The sequence below is a fragment of the Sylvia atricapilla genome, chromosome 9 (genome assembly GCF_009819655.1).
Source record: "Sylvia atricapilla isolate bSylAtr1 chromosome 9, bSylAtr1.pri, whole genome shotgun sequence".
In the NCBI taxonomy this organism is placed as follows: domain Eukaryota; kingdom Metazoa; phylum Chordata; class Aves; order Passeriformes; family Sylviidae; genus Sylvia; species Sylvia atricapilla.
The window spans coordinates 12,926,383-12,939,222 of record NC_089148.1 but is presented as its reverse complement, the minus strand read 5'-3'; the positions used below and the strand labels follow the sequence as shown (position 1 = coordinate 12,939,222).

Genomic DNA, 12,840 nt, shown 5'->3' with positions numbered 1-12,840 from the left:
CAAGAACTTCCCTCCTTTTCCCCAGTTTAAGATGGGGGAGATTGGTGCTTTCCCAAATTTTGGGGGCTGTGCTGGAAATCCTTGCATGGGCCAGGATCCCTTCCCAGGCAAGTAATTTCACCTAACATGCCAAGCCACGTGCCAGACTTTTTTACCTATTATTTACAAAGAGGCATCAAAACCAAGCAGGGATGGAAATGACAGGGCTCTGAATGAAGCCTGGACGGGCTTGCAGACACCCACTCAAATTCTCTGTGTTCCCTTGTACCTCAGCATCCTCAGGAAGGCACGAGTGCGGGGGAAGGTGTCCCCACTCAGACAGATTTATTCCCTTCCAAAGGATGTTTGTGTGTGGGTTTGGGTTTTGTTGGGTTTTTTGTTTTCTTTTTCCCTACTGTATCATGGTAGAGATTTCTGTGCCTTGCCATCTCTGCAGAGGGAGAGGATGGGTTTGGGGCAGTTGCACCATCAGACCTCAGGAGATGGGTTGGTGGGAGGTGGGCCTGATGCAGCAGGGGTGGCACAGTGTGGTTCTCAGCTCCCAGCCACCACAGCAGCAGCCTCCTGCTCCCCTGTGCTCCTGTCTCCCAAACGTCCTCCAGGGGGGCAGCAGGATCAGAGGATGAGCTCAGACACACAGCTCAGTTTTGCAGCAGTTTGAGCACTCAAGATTGGAGGCTAATCCCACCACAGTCTTTACTGCTTCCCCACAAGATTCAGAGAGGCTGTGGATTCCCACCAGCCTCGACGGGTGAGGACCTTCCTATCATCAGAATAAATCCGGCACTATTGACCACATTGTGGGCATTGGCACAGCTGAACCACCATTTTCACACAATAAAACCAAAAAATTCAAAGCATACCATCAAAAAACCTTTTTATAGCCCTATGTACACGCACACTGTTGATACATCATTGACTCCTTTCGCCCTTTTTTTTGCATTTTTGAATTTAAAAATCCCCCAGTCCAAAGAGATGCTTCACTAGCAAATATTTCTTCCCTTACCAACTCTGAAATTCATCTTTCTTGAGAGAAGCTCTGGCCCCACAGAAACCACTGGAAAAACTCCAGGAGACCACAGCAGGCTTGGAATTCTTCTGCTGAGAGTTACCAGCAGAAGGATCAGGGACTGGGAGGGTGGCAGAAAACACCTATGTACCTTTTCATTCAGTGGATACTGCATGACAGTGTTAAACAGAAGTAATCCCACATCATAAATATAACAAGCCCAAACAATCCAAAATTAGGTAGAAGAGAAAGGAAGAAAGGGAAAGAAAAAAAAAAAAAAAAAAAAGAAAAGAAAAGAAAAGAAAAAAGGAGAGAAAAAGAAATAATCTAAATCCTTTTAATAGTTCTTTTGCTGAGGGTATTTTTTTGCCTCTTTAAAAAGACACAGTCAAAAGCTCTCGGACAACAGGAATATGTGGCCAAGCTCCTGCTCAGACCAGCTGGATGTGCCACAGGCTTGGAGAAGTGCTGCAGCACTGGTGTGATGCTGTAGTTTCCAGCACCACGTGGAGCTGGAAAGCACCGGTGGCCTCTGTGGGCAGTGAAAGAGGAGTTCCATGCCTCACCCAGGTGACTGCTGGAAAAGAGATGGTCACCAGGTGGTCTGAAAACCCTCTAAACGCTGGACAGGTGTCAGCCACGTCTCCTTCCCCTCCTCAGAGTCCCATCCCGAGCAGTTCTGTACAACGAAGATGACTTCAACGCTTTTCTTCTTTGTACGGTCACGTACCTAAACCCCGAACGTCCATCTGGGTCGGTCTTGTCCTCAGCCAACGTGCCCAGGGCTGGGCAAAGCGGGCAGAGTCCCAAATCCCACAAGTTCCAGCAACTGCACAGCCAGGCCTGGCCTCTCCCTGGCGCTTTGGGAGCAGAGTGAGGGTCATCACCGCTGGGCGTTGCCTTCTACGGGCAGGATGGTGTGGTGCAGGCCCCGCGTGTGCTTCGACTCCAGCGCCTCGTGCTCCTCCGTGAAGCTGTCCGGGCTCGCCGCCCCGTCCAGGGAGCTGCCACAGCTGGAGTTGGGAGACAACATGTCCTGCAGGAGGTCTTCCTGGACTATCCCCGAGTCTTTGTTCACTTTGCCCCTTTGGTTCCCTTCTTCCTCCTGGTCGTTGAGCAGCTTGGCCAGGAAGTTGATGTACTTCATGGCCAGGCGCAGGATCTCGTTCTTGCTCAGTTTTTTGTCGGGAGGGTGTGTGGGGATGAGCTTGCGCAGCTCCGCGAAGGCGCCGTTGACGTTCTGCTGCCTCCACCTCTCCCGGCTGTTGGTGAAGATGCGGCGAACCACCTTCGTGTGAGGACCTGCAATTCCAACCAGGCAGAGTTAGGGGCTGGGCTGAATGGGCCAGGTATTACTTTGCTGGATGGGCCACCGCTTTGCAAATTAACTAACTGACTGATTTTAGTGAGGTTTAATCAGCAAGGCAGTGAAACAAGTTTCCAGCTGAGTGGAAGCTGACCCCATGAGCTGAGCAAGCCGAACTTCTGTTCAGTCCAGTGGAAGGGGAAGATGGAGTTGCATCTCTTTGGATGTCTCCTCAGACATCTAAATTTACCTCTCCAAGGAAGAAGGCTTAGGCCATGATATGTGTGCAGAAGGCTGCTATAATTTTAGGGTGTCTCAACTCATCAACAAGGGTAACTCAGTAATAATGCTCCTATTAAAATTTTATCTCACTAGATGGGTTTATTTTCTATCCCAAAAATTGTCTAAAGGACACAGCATTGGGAAGGGAGGAAATCAGCTTGAACAGAGGCTTTGACAACTCTGAGATCCAGAGGTCTTCCTGCTGAGAGAGACCACAGGATTGCCAACAGCCCTCTGAATGAGACAGGGTGGTGGGATTTGTCCCACAGCAATGAGGACAGGTAGGAAGTGACCCCCACTGACCCACAGAGTGAAGGCAGGGTCCTGCTGGAAGGGTGATTACAGGTGAGGATGGAACAGTTTCACAGCTGACCTGAGGGCTGCCTGCTCTCTCTCCTCATCACTGCCACAGGGCAAAAACTCCCTTTGGCACTAATTGGACCAGGGACTCCAAATTGCTGGAGGTGTCCGTTTGACCTAATTACATGTGACCTCCAATTACACCTTGAAATTTTACAGCCACGTTTCTGAGACGGGATGCTACACAGGATGAAGGTACAAAACTGACCAATTCTCCTTTCAGCACATCAGGGGAACTCCTGGCGTACATGAGAAAAGCTTTGCTCTGTGCCAGAAGAGACCCAAAAGCGCCTCTACTGAAAGGTACTGTTCTGCAGGAGCAGCAGTGCTGTAAATCAGGATTGCAGGTCCTTGGGTCCATGGAAACCAGCTCACATGAAGGAACACTACCATAAGATGCTTTTATTATTACATCCTTCCCATCATCTCCTCCAGGAGACATCAACAATGGAAGGTCACATCAATCTCATGAAAATCTGGAAGAATGACCAAAGCAGAAACTCCCATGGGATAGGAAGTATCACACACAATGAAAATCATCACGGAGTGGGAAGCAAAGCCTTGCAGGTAACACATTGGTGAGACTTACCCCAAAGAACTGTGAAATTTCCATTTCCCCCCATCTCTCCCCTGTGCTCCCCACACTGAGACACCTAACTTCTCCCTCCTGGTGGGAACAGTCCCTGGCCTTGGTGAGCAGTTTAAGCCACAGTTCTGACATCACCCAGTGGAACCAGCACCCCAGGACACATTTAAACACCTTTATTCTTTTCCAGCAAAACCCTTGGCTGCCTTGAATGATGCACAGGAGCCAAACAGGGGCGACTTTTTATAAGTATTCTAGTCAGGCTCAGTAAATCCCACCTTGCACAACAGGAGAGGTGGAATCCCTTGCTCCAGCTGATCAGATACCATCAGGCTTTCCTCCCTTTGGGGAAGCTGAGTCCCTTCAGTCCAGCACACCACACAGAGCACCCTGCACTGCAGAGTTTGTATGGGGACACGCTCCCAAGCAGCCAGATTACAGCTGCCAGCTTCTCCAGCGTGTGAGCAGCCACACAACTCACTCCTCCTCACGGTGTGCTCAGAGCTGGAAGTCCCCTGAAATCACAAACAGCCCCTGGGACGAGCTGGGGGATGTAGAAATGATAAACACCTCTCTCACCTCTAAGATTCCAGTGTGATGCTTTAATAAAGGCAATATTCACCCCCAAACAGCACCTAATGCCCTTTGTATGAATTAATGTGCAAGAGCTCATGCAAAGGGAAGATTTCTTGTCCCTCATGTGCACAGCCTGCTATGCCACAGGACTGTGGGGAAGGTGACAGGGACCAAAGGGACCTCAGCAGCACTGCTAATTAAGCAGGGAAGAATGTGCTACATCCTGCTAAAATGTTATGACATTTTAAAAAGTTTACTGCTCTTTCCAGACAAGACAAAGCAACTGGTCTTAAATCCAGAGAAAGAAGGAGCTTAAAATCTATTTACTCCCATAAGGGTATGAGAAATAACCCCATCTTGGATACTGTTCATTTAAAAAAATCCTCAGGAGATTTTCAGTCTTCAAACATGGGTCTCTGTTCACTGAAAGCTGATGACTAAAAGGCATCTATTTATAAATTGGTCAGAAATCCGGAAAAAAAAAAATAATAAAAAAAAGACCTGTTCGTTTTCATCCAGGGGCACCCAAATCAAGCGTCAGTATAGAAAACAAATTCTGACACCACTCAAATTCTTGATTCCTGCACCAACTGAATTAAACATATATTTTAGAAAGAAATCAGACTTTGGCCAAAATATGTCAAGCAATGAAGGAAATTAAAATGCCCCATAGCTGTGTAATAATAGAAAATCTATTTCTCATAAAAAATTTTTTCTCATAATTAATTCAGGCAATCGGATGAGAATTTTTGCCTGGATTTTGTTCTAATGGATTGACTTATGCTTTTTAAAATTGTAATTAGAGATATGAGGAAAAGTAATAAAAATATGATCTTCCAAAGTTTCAGGATATACTTTTTAAGAGATACTTTTTGCATTTTTATCTTCACTTCTGGCTATTTTTAAAGAAGATATTAAATGGAACAAAATTTCCATAAAATAGATAAAGAACTACCTGCAAAAACACCACCACCCATTCTCTTGCAGAAAAAAACCCCACAAAGAGTCTGGCAAGACTTTCCTGTCCTTCTGCAGCCCCCAAGGGCTGACGACCCTCAGGAGTGATGCTCCTGTGTGCTGTGGATGGATGTCACTCAGCAGGTGCCCATCGGGGCAATAAGAAAAGTCCCTCAGACCACACAGATGCCTCAGCATGGGAGGTACATCACTACAAATTGTTCCTGTTTAGACAACATAATGTGATACCCTTTTCCCCCAAAAAAATTTTGAGTCCAGTCTTGGAAATTCACATGAACCAAAACCTTCAGGATTGGGCCCAATCTGTACACCTGCATCAAAACACATGTTCAAAAACTTGGTTACAACCAAGTATTTCTGTAATCCTCAATACCTAATTTAATAGCAAGTCCAAGGCTTTAGTCAGACACCGAGATTTGATAGACATTCCCCCTGTAACTGCTAAGCCTCGGGATCAAAACCCAGACAAAAAGCCCTTCTTGAGCCGGGGCTATAACATCCCCTGTCCCACGGGGCTGCAGTCTGAAAGGACCGGGAGGGCAGAGAGTGGGGAGAGGAGGACTGATTAATGCAGGCAACACCCTGAGCCTGTCTTTCTGGGATGCATTATTTTAGACTGATGCATTATTTTAGATTAGCTGGGCAGAAGGAAAGGGACAGCTAGCTGGAAAGGAGGAAAATTAATTGTCCAGCAATTGAAACACAATGTTTACAACTGCTAAAGAGAAAACACATTTCAGTGAATCTCGTGTACGGGCTGTTAACTCCAGAGATAAACAGGCCTTCCACTTGAAAACTGCTCTTGGAAGTGTCCCTTTGCGAGGGGAGCGTCCTGTGGGCAAACATCCCCTTGCACCCAGCATCCCACAACCCCGGGAGCAGGCAGCAGATCCTGCTCTGCCCTCTCCCTGCCTTCCATTCTCCGAAATCATCCTGCGGCTCCAACAGGGGTGCCTGCACCCGGGATCTCTGCTCGATCAGCAGAATGACACCTTCCACATCTCCTGCCGGGTTCTGCCACGGGGTATTTCTCCACGGCAGACGGGAGCAATGTGTGGATGGACACTGAACTAAGGGACCGGCCACGATCCCACCGCTGCCGACCTCAGCGCAGGGTTAGTTAGCTCTTTGCCGCCAGGCGGGTTAAAGGCAGGTTATCCTCTCTGCCCAAGGCTGTGGTCTGCTGTGCGAAAGCCTCCTGGATGAAAGGGTTTACAGGCTCAACACCTCACCGAAATGGCCCTGATCTGCACTTCAACAAAGACTTGCATTTATTGTCTTCTTTTGGATTTAATCTCTAAGCAATTTGCAGAATAGGGACGTAATTAGCCACAGGCTGAACTGCATCTCTGGGTGCTGGGTGCTGGCAAAGTCACCGAGCACGGGGCTGGGGACCGCTGTGGGCTCCGCTTACCGGAGAGCCACCCTGGCTCCCTGGGCATCCTGCTCGCGTTTTACCCTTTGGGGGTTCAGTCATTTTATTACTTGGGGGTTTAGTCCCACGGTGTGGCATCGCGCAGAGACTTGCCCCCCTCGGCAGATGGAGACACCCCCCACCCCAAGAGGCGCAGGGGCGAAATTCTCTCACCGTCGGTGATCTCCATCTCGTACGGAGAGGGTCTCCGCTTCACCCGGTTGCTGCCGTACATGGAGAAGGAGTCCGGTTCGCCGAAAAACCCGCTGCAAAGAAAGGCGGACAGGCCGTGAGGACACACGGACATCCCCCCGGCCCGGCCCGTGAGGGGGGCTGCGCCCGGGGCCGGCGGGAAGCGGAGCTGCTCCGTGACCTGGGAGCGAGCTCACGGCTCACGACGCCCAGCCTGGGTCGTGCGGTGACACCACACGCGGCCAGCCGGGGACACGCAGCAAGAGCGGCCAGCCCTGCGTGGGCAGGGGGATGTGAGCGGCGTGGGACGGCCAGGCTTGCGGCTTAGGGCAAAATCCCCCATTCCCCGCGACTCTGTGCTCCCCCGCGGGCGGGCACGATCGTTCCCCCGGGCCGGGGCCGCACCGCAGCTTTCCCTGGGCGGCGAGGGGGGTCCGGCCCCGCACAGCCCCCGGGCTGGCACAGCCCCTGGCACAGCCTCTGCTGTCCCTTTCGCTACTTCGCGGGACTCGTCGCAGAACAGAGAGAGCCCGGGGAGCTCGGAAGAGCTAAACCAGTGCTCTCTCGTTTATTGACGGACCCCTTCGCTCTGCCCAGGATTTTACCACCGCAAGCATTTTTCCTTCGAGGAACGAATTTTTCGTTTTGCTTTTTTTTTCCCCCTTTTTACTTTCCCCCTCCCTTTTCCCTTTCTCTCTTCGCAAAGTTGCGTGCAAACCCGCGCGGATTTAAGCGACGAGCCCCGCGCAGAGGGAGGGATGCCGCTGCTTCTGCCCGCGCATCTCCGCGCCTCCCGCCACCGCGCGGGACACCCCTGGGGGAGCTGCCCCGGGATAGGGGACGAGGTAGGGGAGACACGGACCTGTTGATGGTGGCCAGCGGCTGGCCCAGGTTGTAGAGCATGGCCCTGCCGGGGGGCTGCAGCGGGAGCGCGGGGGGGCTCAGCTGCACCATGCGGGCCTCGCAGGCGGCCTCGGCGGCTCGGCACGGCTCGGCTCCCGGCGCTCTCTGCATCGCCTCCCCCGCCGCCTCACGGCTTTTTATGTCCAGGGAGCCCCCCCGGCGCACCAGCTCGATGACGGGCACAGGGGCGGCGGGGGGCCCGGGGGAGGGCCGGCCCGCCTCCTTGGCCGCCCCGTTGAGCAGCAGCTGGGGGTCCGCCGGCGCCTCCATGCCCCCGCGGCTGCTCTCGGGCTCGCTCGTGGTCTCCGCTTCCGAGTCGTGCCGCCGGGCGGGGCGGGCATCGCGGGGGTCACTGGGGGGCGGCGGGGCGGGCGGCCTGTCCATCGTCCTGCGGAGAGAGGAGCGGTCAGGGGGGCCCCGCACGGCCACCAAGGGCGGGATTTGCCCCTCCACGGGCACCGCCCCGACGGGGGCTCAGACCTCGTCGGTGAGAGACTGGGGAGTTCCCGATCACCCCAAATAATTTAGAGTTTGCTGGCGGGGCTGCGGGAGGGGGGGGTCTGTGGGTCCGCCCCGCCGAGCCGTGCGGTGCCGTGACGTCACGGGGCGCCCCGGCCCTGCTGTGACGTCAGGGAGGCTCGCGGAGCGGCGCTTTGACGTCTCGCAGCGCCCCGGTCCCGCACGGTGGGGACGGGCCGGGGCCCCCGCCACGCTGCCGGGGCCCCGCGGGGATTCACATCGGCCCCATCGGGGCGGCTGAGCGGCCGGGGGGCTCGGGCAGCGCCGCCGAGGGTGCGGGGTAAATCGTGCGGCCCAAATACGGCGGAGGCTCAGCAAAGATCCCCGCTTTTCCGCGGGTATTTCTCCCCGGTTGGGGGTCCCCGGCGGTGTTGGCTACCCTGCGGAGCCAGCCCAGTCGCGGCCCGTAGCGGCCTCAGCCTCACGGGCGGCCCCTTCTCCTCCCATGGTTATTTCGTATTGTTATTTATGAACTATCGAAATATACCTGGAACCGCTTTTTGGAGGAGAGGGGGTTAAACCAGCCCCAAAAGGAGTCAATCCCCCCGCGCATTCGCTACCGCAGGAAGGAGGAAGGGGCCCGGCGCGGCCGCACACAGCATTGTCCCCCTTCTCCCACAGAACAAATGCTGTCGCGACAGGGCACCTGGCGCCGAGGGCAGACAGCGATATCGCGATTATTTCTATGCTTTTTATCCCACATATACACTCATTCGATTTTGGTTTTGTTTTTTTTTTTTTTTTTTTTTTTTTTTTTGGTTGATTGATTCTTTTTTTCTATATAAATAAGAAGCTTCATGGATCAGAGAGCTGCCACCCATCCTTTTCGCTCCTTTGCCTCGGGTAATTTTTTATTTCGTTTCTGATAGGCTGAGTCGCGAGAAAACAAAAACAAAAACACTCCCTTTTTTTTGCGGGGTATATCTCACTATCTCGCTGGAAAATAAAATAAAAAAATTACAGCCACCCAATCTAAAGTACAAGTTCTCTGCCTTTCCTCCGGCCCCCTTCCCTCCAGCCCTTTAGAAAGAAAAATCTAATTGCCTATTCCGATATTGTATAGGAAGAGATTACTCACATGTGTCATATTTAAGTAGGGACACCGCAAGTCTCTCCTGTTTCAACAAAAGCGCTCTCAGTGTCAGGCTGAATTTACTCCTCCCACCTCAAGGTACTTACGACTTTACAGAGAGGAAGGACACCCGCATCGGGATAAAACTGCTAAATCCTGGGAGGAAGAGAAGGGGGGGAGGAAAAAAAAAAAAAGAAAAAAAAAAAAAGGAGAGGGTGGATCTCGTGGGTCCGGATTGCCGGAGATCAGTGGAGGGAGAAAGGTGCCGGGGAGAGGGAAGGAGGGGACAGCACCCCGGGGAGGCCTCTGTGACAGGGGACAGCGGCCACCCACGGGTCCCCCCCCGCCGCCGCCGGGAGCCGCCGCCTCGCACCCGGGGCCACAACGAGCGGCGGCCATGGCCTGGCGTGGAAAAAAAAATAAACAGAGAAAAAAAAAAAAAAAAAAGGCGTGAAAAAAAGCGCCCTATATTTGGGGCGAATTGGGTGGTTTTTTGGACACATTGCAAGCCCGGTCTTCCCGGGAGGAAATCACAGACGGGGCCGGACACGGGGTTGTTTTTCTCCCGATGGGCTCGCACGAAGCGGCGACGGCGGCGGCGTTTCTCCCACGTCCGGCTGGAAAATTTAATCCCTAAAGGGGCAAATTAAATTCCTCAAGGGGTCGGTTACCGGCCTCGCTCCCGGCCGAGGAGCCGCGAGAGCCGGCCCCGGGCCGGCGGCGGAGTGAGCCCGCTCCCCGCTCCCCGCCGCCCGGCGACAGGAAGGTGAGGCCGCTTCACCTCGCCAACGAAATCACGAAAAATTTGGTTTTCCCCTTCGTAAAAAAAGAAAGAATCCCGATGGCTTCTCTTCCCGTATTCGTTAAAAAACGAAATACGCAAACCCGCAAAGGATATCAGCAGAATTTTGCCTTAAACCGGGGTGGTTTCGTTTAGAAAAAATGGAGGGGGGGGGGCATTAAATCCCCGCCCGTTGGTTTCTTCTCCGCAAAATCCTTTTGTTTTCCAGCAGCCGATCGGCAGGAAATTTCCAACCCAAAAGCGCACCTCTGCCGCCGGCCCTTTGTAGGGAAATCGCCCCAAAGCGAAGGGGCGGGAGGGATATCGGGGACCCCTCTCTCGGGGAGAAGCGCTCAGGTTGTGGCCCTCGGCCGGGCCGTGTCCCGGTGTTTGTCCCCGGGGGGAGCCGGGCCCGGCGGGCGCTTCGCCCCCGGCGCCCCACAGCCCGCCCCAGCCGCCGCCTCGCTGCCGCAGCCCGGGGCCGTGGGGGTGCCGCACCCCACAATCTCAAAGGGAAAAGTGTGTTTTCCTCCTCACCGACCCCGCATCAAAGAATAAAAAAAAGATTAAAACCCAACCGCGGAAAAGATTTTGTGTTTTCTTTCCCCCTGTCTCTCATGTGGGGCAGAAGCCCCCCAAAGCTTCGCTCGCTGCTCTCCGGAGCCCCCCAAAACCACAGCCCGCCGTCCCCAGCGCCCAGACTTCTGCAGAGCCGATTCCTCTTTACTCACCATTTGCTTTTCATTGGGAAAAGTGAGTGGAGCCATTTTGTGGCCTACGCATCGCGGCTATATTTGTAGTAAGTGTTGGGTGGCTTCAGCTGGGTAGGCTCTAATTCCACATCACGTCCAGTTTCCTATTTAGTATGGAGAGCGGAACACTACTGCAATGTGGCCGAGAGAGATAAAACCCCAGCAGTGGCCCGCCTGCCCTGATAAGCTTCTAAACCCATTATTTATGAAATGATTCATTATTATTTGGCAATTTTATCGAAGGAAAGCGGAAAATTATTGCAGGGATATGCATAGGAATAACTCCGGAATGCATGCCTTCTAGCTTTTTATGTGTGTGTGCTTAGATGCTCTTAAAAATAAATTTAAAAAAAAAAAAAAAAAAACAAAGAAAAAAAAAAAGGTAATAAAAAATTGCACTGTGGCTGCCCGCATCTGAATAGGGATTCTTTATTTTAGTCCTCTTGGAGGTTATTACGCCCCTGTTTTGGTTTTTTTTTTTCTTTTTTTTTTTTCTTTTTTTTTTATTATTATTAAATATGGAACACCTACTCTGTTCTTAATTAAATTTAATGAGCCAAAATAAATTGTTGGAGATGTTGAGAGAGGGGGAAGGGGTGTGGGCTGCTTTGGGACAAGAGGAGGTAAATAAAGCACATCGAACGGAGATGTTTTGGCGAAAAGCGGCCCCATCCCCAGCCTTCCTCCCCCCACACTGTGTATTTTTGCTGAGGGGCTGAATTAGGGCGAGCTCCCTGTCTGGTCTCTCGCTCTGGGGTGGGAGGAGGCCGAGCATCCCCGCCGAGCTGGGGGGCGCTGGGGACTGTGAGCGGAGCGGGTACCGAGCCGCCACCTCTCGCCCTCGAGAAATTTGGGATGTGAGCGGCGGACCCTGGAGGAGAGGGGATCGGGGAAGGGAGAAAACGGCCCTGGCTCGCCCCGTAGCAGTGCGGGGCAGCCAGCGGGTCTGGGGCCGGGCTGCGAGCCCTGTGGGGACTGGAGCCGGGCCCGGCTGCGCGCCCCGTCGGGGAAGGGGCTCAGACAGCCCGCGGCGAGCTCCGGGCCCGGGCGGACAGGGATCTCCGGGCGGACACGGATCCTCGGGTGCACACGGATCCCAGGGCGGACAGGGATCTCCGGGCGGACAGGGATGGATCTACGGGCGGGCACGGATCCCCGGGCGGACAGGGATCCCCGGGTGCACACGGATCCCAAGGCGGACAGAGATCCCCGGGCGGACAGGGATCCCAAGGCGGACAGAGATCCCCGGGAGGACACGGATCCCAGGGCGGACAGAGATCCCCGGGCGGACAGGGATCCCCGGGCGCACACGGATCCCCGGGCTGCCCAAGGCCGCCGTGCCCCCGGGGCGGCTCTTGGCGACGGGAGCGGGCGGTGCGGGGGTCGCGATGCCCTGCGCGGCGATCGCAAAGCGACGGGACGTGTGCAAACCTCCCCGAAATGCCAGAGACTCCCCGGCATGGAAAGGGGGAAGGCAGAAATCGCTGGAGGGTCCCAGATCCGCTCCTCCGGGCACCCACGGGTAGCGCGGCCCTGAAGGCAGCAGCGGGGAGCGGCTTTGGGCAGCGCTGGGATCGGCCTGCGCAGGAGCCCGAAAATCAACGAAATCACCCCCGGCGCGGGGCGGGAGGGAACGGGCCAGGGCTGAGCCCTTCCCGGGACACCCCCGGTCCCCTCTGCGGGGCTCGGGCCAGGCGGCGGCCCCCGGCCGTGTGCGGGGCTCGGGGGACAAGCGGCGGCGAGGCCCGGCCGCACCTGCTGTGGAGCGGGGCCGGGGGTCGCTATTGTCTCCCCGCCACCTGCGCGCCCTCCCGCAGGGGGAAATGCCGGAGCTGTTATTCTTCCTTTCACTCCTTCCCCTCAGCCTCCCGCTCTGGACGCGGCCGTGGGAGCGGTTTCCACAAGGGCCGGGCGCTCCCCCCGCCGCACGGCCGGGGCCGGGGCCGTGTCCCGGGCGGCAGGAGCCCGCACGATGCCGGCAGCGTGCGTGGGGCGGCGGGGCAGGGACGGTCACGACTCGCCGGAGAGCCCGCCGTGCCTCCCGCCAGGAAACACGACCATTTTCGAGCCGGCTCCTCTCACCAACAGGAAGCGTTAAAGATAGAACAGC

At 54.7% G+C, this 12,840-nt stretch overlaps 1 protein-coding gene across 3 annotated transcripts; it reads right to left on the bottom strand.

Annotated features, from left to right (window-relative positions):
• Window positions 1-1,332: 1,332 nt before the first annotated feature.
• TAL1 (TAL bHLH transcription factor 1, erythroid differentiation factor) lies at window positions 1,333-10,868 on the bottom strand. Of its 3 annotated transcripts, XM_066324936.1 has the most exons (5): window positions 10,710-10,848; window positions 9,204-9,240; window positions 7,566-7,994; window positions 6,686-6,777; window positions 1,333-2,311 (listed from the first exon to the last, which is right to left on the bottom strand). In XM_066324936.1, coding segments are annotated over exons 2-5 (942 nt in total). In that variant the 5' UTR covers window positions 9,206-9,240; window positions 10,710-10,848; the 3' UTR covers window positions 1,333-1,892. The 3 variants fall into 3 exon arrangements, with proteins under 3 accessions (XP_066181033.1, XP_066181031.1, XP_066181032.1); XM_066324934.1 differs by lacking the exon at window positions 9,204-9,240 and having other exon boundaries at window positions 10,710-10,868; XM_066324935.1 differs by lacking the exon at window positions 10,710-10,848 and having other exon boundaries at window positions 9,204-9,353.
• Between the last annotated feature and the right edge of the window lie 1,972 nt (window positions 10,869-12,840).

Coding starts and splice junctions, on each gene's coding strand:
- TAL1 (XM_066324934.1), bottom strand. Junction 6,778..7,565: donor CCGCTGGCCACCATCAACAG/GTCCGTGTCTCC, acceptor CTTTCTTTGCAG/CGGGTTTTTCGGCGAACCGG. Junction 2,312..6,685: donor CGAGATGGAGATCACCGACG/GTGAGAGAATTT, acceptor TTGGAATTGCAG/GTCCTCACACGAAGGTGGTT.